The sequence below is a fragment of the Trachypithecus francoisi genome, unplaced genomic scaffold (assembly GCF_009764315.1).
Source record: "Trachypithecus francoisi isolate TF-2019V2 unplaced genomic scaffold, Tfra_2.0 Lachesis_group1, whole genome shotgun sequence".
Classification (NCBI taxonomy): Eukaryota; Metazoa; Chordata; class Mammalia; order Primates; family Cercopithecidae; genus Trachypithecus; species Trachypithecus francoisi.
Window position 1 is genome coordinate 57,170,444 of NW_022681454.1, and position 15,009 is coordinate 57,185,452.

Sequence of the window (15,009 nt, forward strand, 5' to 3'; positions counted from 1 at the left end):
GAGCACCTTGTGCTAATGAGAAACACTTGGGATCAAGTTCTGACTCTTCTGCCTGTGTTCTGTGTCCCCATCTGTGAAGTGGGGCAATACTACATGCTCTATTTGTACTACAGACTTGTAAGGATTCAATAAAATAAAGTAAAATAATGTGGGTTAAACTCTTTGAAGAGCTGTGCAAGTGTCAGATATTTATAGGATGAGTAGGCATAGCCTGGTGCTTAGTGTGATGTGATGTGTGATATGCGTATATGTGATATGAAGCGTGCTTCCTTCTATACACTCGACAGAGCATAGGATATAGACATGTGATACGATGAAATATGTATTGAGTCTTCTTCCATTTCCTGGCATACAGCTCCTAAAATCCTTGGAATCTCCTAAGTGATAAGTGTCTTTTTGTACGCTAGTGAGTTGACTGATGACTGGCCGCCTCTATGGCTCCTGGATAGGACCTGGTCCTGAAAGAAGAGGACAGGATGAGAGGGTTGCGACTTTCAGCCCCATCCCCCAACCTCCCAGGAGGGGAGAGGGGCTGAAAGTTGGGTTGATCACAAATGACCAGTGATTTAATCAATCACGCCTATGTAATGTAGTTTCCATAAAAAAACCAAAAGGACTGAATTTGGAGAGTTTCCAGAGAGCCGGACATGGGGAAGTTCCTGGAGAGTAGCGAGCCTGCGGAGGGCATGGAAGTTCTGAGCTCCTTCCCCTATACCTTGCCCAATGCCTCTCTTGATCTGTGTACTTTGTAATATCCTTTATAATAAAATGTAAGTGTTTCCCTGGGTATTCTGGGCTGCTCTAGCAAATTAATTGAGCCCAAGCATGGGGGGATGGGAACCCCAATTTATACCATTAGTTTGGCAGCACAGGTAAAACAGCCTGGGGCTTTTGATTGGCATAGGAAGTGGAAGGCAGTCTCAACCTGTAGAATCTGATGCTATGTCCAAGTAGAAAGTATCAGAATTGAATTGAATTGGAGGACACTGCAGAATTATTGGTAGGGAGAAAACGCCACACACTTCTTGATGACCAGAAGTCTCAGAAATCTTCTGTGTAAATTGTTACAGTATGAGAGCACAGAAAAAAATGGTTTTTTTTTTCTACTGGAGAAGATACAAAGACTCATTTATTTTTTCTGCATCATATGAAAGCATTTGTTTATTTTCTCATCTGTTTTTATTTTAAAATCTAGAAGGGATTTAAGAGGTATAAAGAGATACAATATACAGACGGTCCTTGACTTACGATGGTTCAACTTAAATGAAGTTGAACACCATTTCGCAGTGGTGTGAAAATGATAATGTGATAATGTATTCAGTATGCCCCTCCAATGATGATAGAGTTACATCCAGATAAACCCATCATAAGTTGAAAAGATACTAAGTTGTTGAATCAAAAACAAACTTTCAACTTAGGATCTTTTCAACTTATGATGGGTTTGTTGGGACATAACTCCATCATCACTGAGGAGGATTTTTACATACAAGTTTCAGCCTTCAGCTTGCTTGCAGTCTACCTGAGGCTACATGATAATTCTTTCACAATCTAAATGATGTCATTCAGAAGTTTATAATTGAATGCTAAAGACATGTACAGACATCCACAGGTGGGTGAGAAAAATCCCTGTGCTACTGTGGTTGGGAAAGGCCTCAGAGGAGGTGTGGGTAGCCCAGCTGGCCAATGCCTTCCTAACCTGTGCTCTTAAATTAGCTCTGTCCAATAGAAATATTATGTGAACCACGTGTGTAATTTAAGATTTCAAGATTTTCTAGTAGCCACATTTTTAAAAAAGTAGAAGGAAACAGGTAAAATTAATTTTAATAATATATTTTAATTTTACCCATTATTACTGGGTATCATTTCAATATGTAATCAATATAAAAAAAGGTTGGCACTGTTTTTGAAATTCTGTGTGTATTTTACACTTACAGCAAATCTCAATTCCAGTTAGCCACAGTTTAAGTGCTCAGTAGTCACATGTGATTAGTGGCTACCATGTCAGACATAATAACCCTAGCTGGTTTAGGAAGAAGGAAAGGTAAGCAAAGGGAAAGAAACTAAAGTCACTGGAATTTATCGAACATCTACTGTTATCGAACACCTACTATTTATCGAACACCAGGCAGGGCTAGGGCTAGTGTGAGGCATTTGATGAACAAAAGATCAGATCCTGTTTTTATTTAAAATTTTGTTCATCATAAATTTTTGGCATAAATTTTGGTTTTAATAAATAGTGCATTAAAATATTTATCGTGATTACTACTTGTTTTGGCACCTCTTACATTGCTCACACTGACTCTAGGCCCAGCCCTAGCACCAGGCACTTTCTAAGAACTTTCTAATGCTTCATTTGGGGGCACTAACTTCAACCAAATTGTGCTGTATATCAGAAACAGAGACCGAGTGTGGTGGCTCATGCCCGTAATCCTAGCATTTTGGGAGGTCAAGGCAGGAGGATCACTGGAGTCCAGGAGTTCAAGACCAGCCTAGGCAATAGAGTAAGACCTCATCTCTACAAAAAAATTAGCTGGGTGTGGTGGCATGCTCCTATACTTCTAGCTACTTGGGAGGCTGAGGTGGGAGGATTGTTTGAGCCCAGGAGGCTGAGGCTGCAGTGAGCTGTAGTCATGCCACTGCACTCCAGCCTGGGCAACAGAGTGAGACCCTATCTCAAAAAAAGAAACAGGAGTGAATTCCTGTAATTTACTAAGCTTTGGGCATTATTTTTTAAAATAAAATTTCAATTTAATTCAATTTAGAAACAAAAAGACATTGGTAAACACATTGAAATTCAAACTAAATCTATGAACCAAACTGAAAGTTTTGAAAATACTTCAGGACCAAACCATAACCCAGGAGAGAGTTCACTGACTTTAATTCCCTGGTCAAGGTGACCCTTGACTGTTGCACCTCCCTCATCAGGGAAGAAAAGAATGAAAACAAAGTTTTTGAGAAGACTGTATCCTAGGCCTCGTTTCCTTCCCACATTATAGCTTCAGTCTCCAGCTTTTTAAGGCTTAGTAGCTGCAGTCTCTATATAATGTTATATTGGGAATGTCATATTGAAAATATAACTTTGATGCCGAAAGAAAGGAAAAGTCTTCCTTATTAAAGTGGTGCCTATTTTCGAATAAAACCCTTCTTTCTTTCTTTTAGGGAACTCAGAAACAAAGCAAATGTTCAATTTGGAGATAATGGAACTACAATATCTGCTGTTAGCAACAAGGCATATGTTTTTGAACGAGACCAATCTGTTGGAGACCCTAAAATTGACTTAATTAGAACGTTAAATATTCCTGTATTGGTAAGTAGGCATTTTAATACCATTAATTTGGATTGTGGAAGAAAGGAAAAAGCTAAGTTAATGTTGTTTATGATTTTACATTTAGGAGCCATTAAGTTATCTTGAAATATACATATATAAAAAGAAAAATACCTTTTTTCTTCTTTAAAGTGCATCTTGGACTTTTTTCTAAGATTATCAAGGTCTTTTCAAATGATGACAAAATTCAGATTTTAGGATTTGTTTTCACAGTTTCTTCCTGTGTGTTCAGGATTAGCAATTGTACAAATAAATATGCCCCTAGGATTTTTTTGGTAGCTCATAATTTTAAAAATGTTTATTTGCCCCTTGTTTTCATTCAGAAATTCTATCAGTGAAATTTGTATACCATTTCTTACTTCAGATTTTTATGTTGGATTTTATATTCTCAAAATTCATAAATTGACACCAGAAATCAATAGACTGGGCTGAGTACAGCCTACTGTGATTTCAATGGGCTCTGTTTATAATGGTAATTCCACCTAATAATGACACCTATTCTACATCTATTCTATACTGAGACCCATGAGACATTCTTTTTTTTAATTTAATTAATTAATTTATTATTAGTTTTTTTGAGACGGGGTCTTGCTGTGTCACCCAGGCTGGAGTGCAGTGGCTCCATCACAGCACAGCTCACTGAAGCTTCTACCTCCTGGGCTCCAGGGATCCTCCCCTGTCGGCCAGGGACTCCAGGCGTGAACCACTGTTCTTGGCCCAGTAAACATTCTAATTCCCCTACACCAACCCTTCCGACGCTCCCACCCTAACCCCTAGGTGACTGCTCCATATGCAGCTGGACACTGATGATGGACCGAGGACCTAGACAGTATTAGGTCCCTGCCGCCTAGTCCCAGGGGTGTAGGTCGGGTTTATAATGAGCCTCTGGCCCTGCTCAGGAGGAAGGTAGCGCCACCTCGTGGCCAAAGATGCCAACATGTTTACAAGAGCTATTCCCCTTTTGTGGTGTCTGGATGACTCAGAGCCTGCAAATGGTCTTTTTGTAAATATTACACTTACAAAATGTAGTACTGAGAAAGGACAGAGAAGAGGCTTTGTCTTCCATATGCAGCCAGAAAGGAGCTGACTGTCTGATTTTTCAGCTATTTAAGCTCAGCCTTTACATTTATATTTCCAACCCACTTTGCTGAGGGGTCGTAGGAGAGAGTGGGTGGGGGTGCTTTGGAGGGGATGCTGCTGTCTTAATATACCTCTGCTCCGCAGACTGTCATAGAGTGGTCCCGGGTCCACTTCCTCAGGGAGATCATTGAGGCCATGTTGAAAGCCTATCAGCAGAAGCTCTTTGTGACTCACACAGTTGACGAATTGCTTTGGGGCTACAAAGATGAAATCTTGTCCCTTCTCCATGTTTTCAGGCCCGACATCTCTCCCTATTTTGGCCTATTCTATGAGGTAAGTTGATTTTTCTTTTCAGAACCTCTTTTTTTAGCTGACAGCGGGTAGGGGCACACCAAGCCAGATTAACTTTCAGTTTCTTCTAGAAATTGCCTTAACTTAACAAGAAATTAAGATATCTTGTAAAGTATGTGAAAACTGGAGTGTTTTTTGGAAATAAAAAAAACTTGAGGCCGGGTGTGGTGGCTAATGCCTGTAATCCCAGGACTTGGGGAGACCAAGGTGGGTTGATCTCTTGAGGGTTAAGACTTTGAGACCAGCCTGGCCAACATGGCAAAACTCTATCTCTACTAAAAATACAAAAATTAGCCAGGTGTGGTAATGTACACCTGTAATCTCACCTACTCGGGAGACTGAGGCAGGTGAGTTGCATGAACCCGGAGGCAGAGGTTGCAGTGAGCTGAAATCACACCACTGCACTCCAGCCTGGGTGACAGAGCAAGACTCTGTCAAAAACAAAAAAACAAAAAAAACAAAAAACAAAAAACCCTTGAGTGCAGCGGATAGTTGGGAAGTTGGTAAAAGATAAAGTAACCCCAGGAAGGAAGAGTATTAGATTGGGGTGTGCTCTGGGATTGTGATGAGTCTCCTCACCTTTAAATTTGTAGCTGTTTTCTGGCTCTGCCTGTTCAAGAATCTTACCCTCTTCATGTAATCCTGTAGCATTCCAGTTTTTATAGCAAACAGCACTAATTGTGTCCCTGGGCCTTCAGGGTTATACAAAACTTAGAAATTGTTAAAACAGAATTGTGAGCAAGTTTTTAAAAATTATCTGTGTGAGAGACAGGAGTCCTAAAAGTAGGGCCTCACCAACTCTGAATGCATCATTCTGGAGGAGCAGACCAGACAGGAGTTCCCTAGAGGGTCCTGTCTCAGAGGAACACAGCTTCACAGGACGAGAGGAAGCACAGATTTCCTGTCAAGCCCTGACTGAACCTTCCTTCTGGAAATAATTTCAGGAGAGCCTCCTACTGAGAGATATTATGCAAAGGTTCTCTTGAGGCCCTTTTGGTCCAAGTGGCTTCAGTCCGTCAGCCGGGTAGATCTTGTTGCTAATATCTCACCATTTCTCAGATAATTTGCATTATATAACTTGCTTTTTTGTTTTTACATCATTGAATTCACCAGACTGATAGCCACACTATCTTATGTGGTTGTGAGGATTTCATGAGATGATTCGTGCAAAAATTTTAGACCAGAGCCAGGAATATTATACTCAACAATTGTTCACTCCTATTATTATAGAGGAGCTACTACCTGTGCTGTTTCTGAGAAATCATAGCTACATGCCCAGATAAAGAATTTTAGGAATGTATAGTGTCTGTATGTGCCCTTAAGAAATATAACTTGGAGAGAATATGCAATTGAAGAAACCTTAATTGAAAATAGGACTATATTAATACCACCTTCTTCCAGTGTAGCTATTCTGGTATAATTGGTCCTGGTCCTGGACTTAGGCTTTTAAATTTGTTATTATTGAGAAATAATTCACTTACTATAAAACTTACCATTTTAAAATGGTAGAATTCAGTAGTCCTTAGTATAGTCACAAGGTTGTGCAACCATTACTGCTAATTCCAGAACATTTTCATTATCCCAAAAAAGAAACTGCATACTCTTTTTGCAGTTACTTCTATTCCCGTCTTACTCTCCCAGGTCTTGGCAACCACTATCTACTTTCTGGTTCTGTGAATTTGCATATTCTGGACATCTCATATAAATGGAATCATATAATATATGCCCTTCTGTGTCTGCTTTTTAAATTTAGTATAATGTTGTCAGAGTTCATCCATGTTCTAGCATGTATGAGTGTTCCATTCCTTTTTATAACTGAGGAATATTCCGTTGTGTCGATATACCACATTTTGCTTATCCGTTTATCAGTTGATGGACATTTGGGTTGTGTTCCTTCTTGGCTATTATTAGAAGTGCTGCTATGAATATTTATTCATACAGGCTTTTGTATGAACATTGGGTACATACCTTGAAGTGGAATTCTCTTGAGTATATACATAGGTGTGGAATTTTGGAGTCCTATGAATTCTGTTTAATTTTTTTAGGAACTGACAAACTTTTTCTGCAGTGACTGCAACATTTTTATATTCCTGCTAGCAATGTATAAAGGTCTCAATTTCTTCACATCCTCACCAGCGCTTACCATTTTTTTTTTTTTAGTTGCCATCCTAGTGGGTGTGAAGTGGTATCTCCTTGCGGTTTTGATTTGCAGTTCCCTAATAACTAATGATGCTGAACATGTTTTTAGGTGCTTTTTGGCCATTAGTATATTTTCTTTTGGGAAATGTCTCTTCAAATCCTTTGCCCATTTTAAAATTGAGCTCCTACTTTTTAAAACGATAAAATAATAATATGGTTAATATAGTATTTAGCAAAATAGTCACTATTTTCTGGTCCTGGTTCAGTCTTGTGTAGCAGTTAGGCCCTAGTAGGACAGTTTCATGAAGATTAAATTTTTTAGTTACTGTATCAGTTAGGGTTGCCAGAGAAACTGAATCAAGTGGGTGTGTATATAGAGATGAGAAAGAGAGAGAGAAAGAAATTTATATTATGGAATTGGCTTATGTGATTATGGGAGCTGGTAAGTCTGAAATCCATAGGGCATGCCAGCAGCTGGAAACTCAGGTAACTAAGTTGATGATGTGGTCTTGAGTTTGAAATCTGTAGGGCGGGCTGCAACCTGGAAATCCAGGCAGAATTTCAGTGTTGCAGTCTTGGGGAGAATTCCTCCTCTAGGAAACCTCTGTTTTTGCTTGTAAGGCTTTGAACAGATTGGATGGGGCCCCGCACTCATTGAGGGTAACTTCGCCTAAAGTTAACTGATTGTAGATACTAATCACACCTACAAAATACCTTCACCGCACCCTCTGGGCTAGTGTTTGACCAAACAACTGAGCACCATAGCCTAGCCAAGTTGTCATCAAATTATCGCAGTTACTTTAAATGATCGTATTCACGTATTTTCAGAAAAATGGGACTAATGATGGAGACTATGTTTTTCTAACTGGAGAAGACAATTACCTTAACTTTACAAAGATTGTGGAATGGAATGGGAAAACGTAAGTCTAATGATTTATCAGTGGAATTATTTTTTCAGTTTTCATTTAAACTACATATCTACTTATATATTGTTTAAAAAATGCGTTTAGCCTTTTTTGGATGAAAAATATAAAAACATGTAAATAGTCTTGTAATTATTATTCTACAAATCAAGGTGGTGGTAAAACATCTTACAGAGTAAATATTAGTGATTTGTAGATGTATCATGGCCAGGCATGAATTACAGGCCAGTGAAACTTCCCACTCTTGCTTAGTAGTCATTGAGTGACGTGTAGTAGCTACAGCACAAATACTTTTCAAACCACCACATGTTTTGGGCTATTTGGCCATTGCCTCTATGAAAACCGATTTGGGGCCAGGGATCTAGTTTTTCTCCCCCTTGATCTAATTAACACTGTTGTGTCTGTGTATGGATAAGATATTGTGGGTAGATAGCTCCAGTTAAATCTTGCAAAGTCCTGACCGTTTAAGAGAATTTAAACTCAAATGTGATCATCTTTACTCTTTCTTGCGCTTATCAATTATAGGTCACTTGACTGGTGGATAACAGACAAGTGCAATATGATTAATGGAACAGATGGAGATTCTTTTCACCCACTAATAACCAAAGATGAGGTCCTTTATGTCTTCCCATCTGATTTTTGCAGGTAAAAGCTTTAAAGATAAGTTCTTTTTTAAAAATAAGGTCTTTCACTGCAAGACCACTAAAAGCATGAGGAATATATGCAGACACACTTATTATGCATGGATATTTATGCTTAATCAGTGATAAATGCTGATGGCATATCGAGACAGTATAGTGTACTGGTTCACAGCACAGACTCCTGACTGTTGGTTTGAATCTTAGCTCTACCACTTATAGCTGTGTGACCTTGGGCAAATTACTTAACCACTCTGTACCTCACTTTCCTCATTTGTAAAAAACAAAGATAGAAATTGTTAACTATGTTAGAAGTTATGAGGACGAATGAGTTAGTATTAGTAAAATACTTAGCCCAGGGCTTGTCACACAGTAACCAATATTAAGTGTTGGCTCTTAGTTACTATGATATGCTCTGTCAAGCATAAATTGACCTGGCCTACTTCCAGTCAATAGGTCGTCTCTACATGGAAGCCAAACAGAGGATACTATTGTCCATAGTTCAGGAGAGTGGTGTCCTCAGGGGAGACAGAGAAGGAATGGAATCAAGAGCATTATTAGATAGGTTTGGTTATATCCATAATATAATTTTTATTTGTCTAAGTGGCGGATACAAAGGTATTTGTTAGAATATTTTTTCTCTTTCTGGTGCCTAAAATATTTCATTAAAAAATGCTGTGGGGATGGTTCGTGCAGTGAAACCACCTATGTTATTCACAACCTTGCGAGAGATGTATCAACAGCTCTGGTTCAGAGATGAAAAAGTGAGGCCCAGAAGGCTATTCCGGCCAGCCTTCAAAGGAAGGGCTGAAGGCTCACTGGTGACTGTACATCAAAGTGGTCTGTGAGGCACTATACAGTGTAAGGGGTGGTCATATTACATGGGACCATGTTTGAAATCAGTAAGAATGAAAGGCAGAATTACATTGAACTCCATTTAAATAAACGACTGGGGCAAAACATGGAATCTGATTTTTTTTTTTTGGTGGGGGGAAGGAATGAATATCAAAGTGTATATTCTAATAAAATATCTGTCCAATGTGACACTTTTCAAGTGCCTAAGACCCTATGAGGCCACGGCCATCGCTGCCTGTTCTATCTTAGCTTTGACTCTGCCATGCCCTGGCTTTCCTGGCTTTGCTGGTGGCCTGTCCGCGCTGGCATGTGTCCATGCAGGTCTAGAGGCCTCTTATTTTTCATGTGAGTCTCCATTCTAAATGTTATCATCTTAATTTTCTACCACGTATTGTTTTTTCTTGTTTGGATAATACCTCCATTGCTACCACTTAAACACCTTTCACTAAAATTCATCTTCTGCTTTATTACACGTTGAGCTGACAGAATGCCTTCCAAATATTCTTTTCTACTTACCCTATGAGCTTCTGGCCACGTTGTACCTGAGAACTGTTGCTAACTTGTAGATTTGGGGCAGATTACAATGACTAGAGTCCACATTCACTTTTTATTCTTACATCCTAACAGGTCAGTGTATATTACTTTCAGTGACTATGAGAGTGTGCAGGGACTGCCTGCCTTTCGGTATAAAGTTCCTGCAGAAATATTAGCTAATACGTCAGACAATGCTGGCTTCTGTATACCTGAGGGAAACTGCCTGGGCTCAGGAGTTCTGAATGTCAGCATCTGCAAGAATGGTAAGAACTCAAGAGAGGGTATATGATAGGGGTGTCAAGAATGCAGAAGGATTGGAGTTCAACAAAGAATATGTAGCTGGGCATAGTGGCGCAACACCTACAGTACCAGCTACTAAGGATGCTGAGGTGGGATGATCACTTGAGCCCAGGAGTTCTCAAGTCCATCCTGGGCAACATAGTGAGACCCCTGTCTCTAAAAAACAAAACAAACAGAAAAGAATATGTTGTCAGCCCAGTGGAAAGATCAGTTTCTTTCAAGAATAATGTTTCATAACATGGCTATTAAATGGTAAAAAAATATTGGCTTTTCTGTGATACTTTTTATTTCTAGAATGCCATGTCGTGTTTTTTTTCTGGACAGTGGTTTAGAAGTCTTAACAGTAATAATAGCTCATGTTTACTAAGCACCTGATGTATGCCAGTCGCTGTCCTAAGTACTTTACATATTTGCATGTAGTTAATGTATGCAAAACATTAACTGATTTCATGTTCAAAACAATGATGAGTCTGGGCACAGTGGCTCATGCCTGTGTTCCCAGCGCTTTGGGAGGCTGAGGTGGGAGGATTGCTTGAGTCCAGGGGTTCAAGATCAGCCTGGGCAACATAGCAAGACCCCTGTCTCTACAAAAAAAAAAATTAAAAAATTAGCTGGGTGTGGCGGCACACACCTGTAGTCACAGCTGCTCAGGAGGCTGAGGCAGGGAGATTGCTTGAGCCCAGGAGTTTGAGGTTGCAGTGTGCTATGATTGTGCTACTGCACTCTAGCCTGATTCCGCACCTCCCGGCCAAAAACAAATGGTAAAAGAAAAAGTGGACAACTCGGTTTTAAGAAAGTACATATCATGGCAAAGATTCTCAGTGATTTTGAAGCAGAGTTAGTTTTAAACCCTGACACAAATGTCCCAGTGTTTCTTAATGTCAGAGCTACTCTGCTCCTTTCTGTGAATGAGGCAGAATTATCAGTGGCACAACTGACAAAACTGTTTTCTTCATCTTGAAGAGTAGTTTTAATAGCCACAAGTTGCAGAATTATTCACAATGACCTTACAGACAGTAGATATTCAGCGGCCTGTTTTTGTAAGTGGGGAAACGGGCTTAGAGAGGGAACACGATTTGGATGTGACTCCTGCCTCTGAGCAGATCTCTGGCGGAACTCAGTGTCTTCTCATATTTGCCCTGTGATTCCCTCTTTGGCTATAATTCCTCTCTAAAGTTTCTCTGGAGAGCTCTCTCTGTAGTCCCCTTCTCTTGAATAAAGTAATGTGCTCACTTTTGCTCCCGTATTAACTCGTTTTAAAATCTCCTTTCAGGCCTGGCATGGTGGTGTGTGCCTGTAGACCCAGCTACTCAGGAGGCTATGGTGTAAGAGTCGCTTGAGTCCGGTTTGATTCTAGCCTGGGCAACATAGCGAGATTCCGTCTTTTAAAAAAGAAAAAAAAAAGAATAAGATATCATTTTGGAATACGTCTGAGGTCAGCAGTATACCTCCTGATCCTTGTCTGAGAGGGCAGTGACCCCCACATCTGGCCTGACATCAGAATTATGTGGAGAGTTATTAAAAATATGTTGGTGAGGCACGGTGGATCATGCCTGTAATCCTAAGCCTTTAGGAGGCTGAAGCAGGAGGCTCACTTGAGGCCAGGAGTTTAGACCTGCTGGGCAACAGGGAGACCCCATCTGAACAAAAAATTTAAAAATTAGCTGGTCGGCCGGGCGCAGTGGCTGAAGCCTGTAATCCCAGCACTTTGGGAGGCCGAGGCGGGCGGATCACAAGGTCAGGAGATCGAGACCATCCTGGCTAACACGGTGAAACCCCGTCTCTACTAAAAAATACAAAAAACTAGCCGGGCGAGGTGGCGGGCGCCTGTAGTCCCAGCTACTCGAGAGGCTGAGGCAGGAGAATGGCATGAACCCGGGAGGCGGAGCTTGCAGTGAGCTGAGATCTGGCCAGTGCACTCCAGCTTGGGTGACAGAGCGAGACTCCGTCTCAAAAAAAAATAAGTAAATAAAAATAAAAATAAAAATTAGCTGGTCATAGCTCAGCATACACCTGTAAGTCCCAGGTACTCAGGAGGCTGAGGCTGGAGGATCGCTTGAGCCCAGGAATTCAAGGCTGCAGTGAGCTATGATTGCAACATTGCACTCCAGCCTGGGCAACAGAGTGAGACCCTGTATCAAAAAAAAATTTACGTATATATATAATATATGTGTTATATGTACATTACATATGTATTATATATCATGTATATATTATATTGTGTGTATATATTATATAGTGTATATATATAATATACAACTGACAAAAGTATTTTTTTCATCTTGAAGACTAGGTTTAACAGCCACGCGTGTGTATATATATTTATGTATGTATATGTTAATATATTTGCTAATATATGAATATATTAACAAATTATAGTTTTATAAATATGCATATATCTGCATATACATATATTTGCTATATTTTAATATACTAGATATGTATATAGTATATATATAGGTATACACACACACGTGCACAAGCATGCACACACACACACATATGTCCTAGGGTCCCATGTTGAACATACCAGGGCCCCAGAATCTACACTTTTAACAAGTGATTTCCATAAAGATGGCGTCTAGGTATTTGGGGACCATTGTGCGAGGGAACATGGTGCCCTTTACCTGGAGATAAAGACCAAGGGTGCATGGGGACAAGTTCCTGGTTGTGATCTCCCCCATTGCCTTACTGGTGAATAGTCCTGAAACAGTGTCCCTGCCCCCTCATCTGGTGTGCATCTGGCTCAAAGCAAAAATGTAGATATATTTTCTCTTGCTGTCTTTATTAAATTCTGTTTCGTCAGGAAGCTGATGCCAGAATCAACAGAAATACTCTACTTTACACATTTAAACTTCTTGCTACAATCCTTTCCTCTTCCCTGTTGTGTATTCCCAAATTGGGACTGCAGTGAAACTCTCCAGGATTATCCTCCAGTGTTTTGAATTCTCCAGGGAAACATTTTGGATAGCAGGATGAGTGAGTGTTCTGGAGTCAGGCAGATCTGGGTTTGAATCCTCTTCTATTTGTTGGCAAATTGGCCAAAGTTTATTAAGGAGGGTTCCAGACATCAGTTTTCTCATTAATAAAATGGAGGTGATTATAGCTTCTTGAGGTTGTGTGAGAGTTAGAAATAATATATATAAAACACTCAGGACAGTAGTCTTTATTAAGCCCTCAACAGATTTTAAAAATACATTTTCGAGGTCATTATAGGTCACAAAGAAGGAAGTCATGGCTTTGTGGAACTGTTCAGCAGTAAACAGCAAAATGCATGTGCATGTGAGAGATGTGTGATGTGTTCCTTGAGCCATGGGCTGGTGGATATGTAAGCAAATGTAAATAACTTGCCGATAAGCTCCTTTCTCCAAAAACATATTGCCCTGGCAGCAATTACTGGGTCCCTCTCTTCTTTTCAATGGCCAGATCTAGAATAGGTTTCCTTAGTACCTTGTTTCCCTATTTGGTTCTATATATATATATATATATAACATTAAATTTACATAAGCACTTATTTGGTTCTCAAAATGAATAGGAAAGGAAAAAAACCCAGAATCTTTGTGATCTGGTTAGAGGCTGGGTGTATAGCACAGCCAGGCTAACTCTTAAAAAATTATATAAGCCAGGTGTGGTGGCTCAAACCTGTAATGTCAGCACTTTGGAAGGCTGAGGCGGGCAGATCACTTGAGGGTAAGGAGTTTGAGACCAGCCTGGCCAACATGGTGAAACACTGTCTCTACTAAAAATACAAAAAAATTATCTGGGTGTGGTGGCGCATGCCTGTAGTCCCAGCTACTTGGGAGGCTGAGGCAGGAGAATCACTTGAACCCAGGAGGCAGAGGTTGCAGTGAGCTGAGATCGTGCCTATCTTTGGTAAAAAACAAAAAAACCACCACAATTTTTTTTTTTAGTTTTAGAAATAGCAAGAAATAAAAAGCCCACTTACTCCTAGAGAATTGTAGTTGAAACTAGTGCTTTGAGGTACAATACCCCTCATTCACTTAGTATTCTGCCTTCATAACCTGATGGCTAGCTGTCCGTGGGTAAATTTTGTAACTTTTGTGAACCTCACTTTCTTCAAATGCAAAGTGAGGCTAATAGTTCTAACTTCATTGGGCTGTTGGGAGCATTAATTAAAATAATGTATATGAAGCACTTTTACTTTAACTTCTGTAAATATATGTTGAAGAATAAATAATTCAGCCTGAACTTCAGTATATAATGAGGAATGAAAATTGGGGGTAAATGAGATGTCAGAAAATGAAGTATAAATCCTGAACTAGGAGGTAAAGAATGGTGTTTTAGCCTGCCCAAGTTAATTTATATGTAGCTTTTTAATTTTTCTTTAGGAACCAGGCTGTGGCCAGGAACTTTTATATTCAGCTTAGATTTTAAGAACAGCATCATTCATTTCTGTTTTCCTTCAAACGCAGGTGCACCCATCATTATGTCTTTCCCACACTTTTACCAAGCAGATGAGAGGTTTGTTTCTGCCATAGAAGGCATGCACCCAAATAAGGAAGACCATGAGACATTTGTGGACATTAATCCTGTGAGTACATACTTCCTCCTGGTAAAAGAGCCTATGTTTTATTCTGTCTATACAGTGTTCACCAGTTTAGTCCTGAGCCTTCTTTAAAAACATCCTTACTTTCATATACATATTCAAGTGGGAGAAATTCAGTTTAGTGCTGGTGGAGGCATTGTCTCCTAGCCCTGTAATTAGAAGGCTGAATTGTGTGGATTGAATAGCAGAAATACAAGCAAACCTGCCTTTAACAAAAAGCAACAGTGGGCCGGGCGCGGTGGCTCAAGCCTGTAATCCCAGCACTTTGGGAGGCCGAGACGGGCGGATCACGAGGTC

At 39.9% G+C, this 15,009-nt stretch overlaps 1 protein-coding gene across 1 annotated transcript in view; it reads left to right on the top strand.

The window, feature by feature from the left end:
- SCARB2 (scavenger receptor class B member 2) overlaps positions 1-15,009 on the top strand; it is a 56,987-nt gene that overhangs the window by 30,334 nt on the left and 11,644 nt on the right. The window contains exons 3-8 of the mRNA XM_033214384.1: positions 3,160-3,307; positions 4,550-4,738; positions 7,724-7,815; positions 8,344-8,463; positions 9,939-10,108; positions 14,579-14,697. Coding sequence (XP_033070275.1) covers positions 3,160-3,307; positions 4,550-4,738; positions 7,724-7,815; positions 8,344-8,463; positions 9,939-10,108; positions 14,579-14,697 — 838 coding nt within the window. The remainder of the gene's footprint in view (positions 1-3,159; positions 3,308-4,549; positions 4,739-7,723; positions 7,816-8,343; positions 8,464-9,938; positions 10,109-14,578; positions 14,698-15,009) is intronic.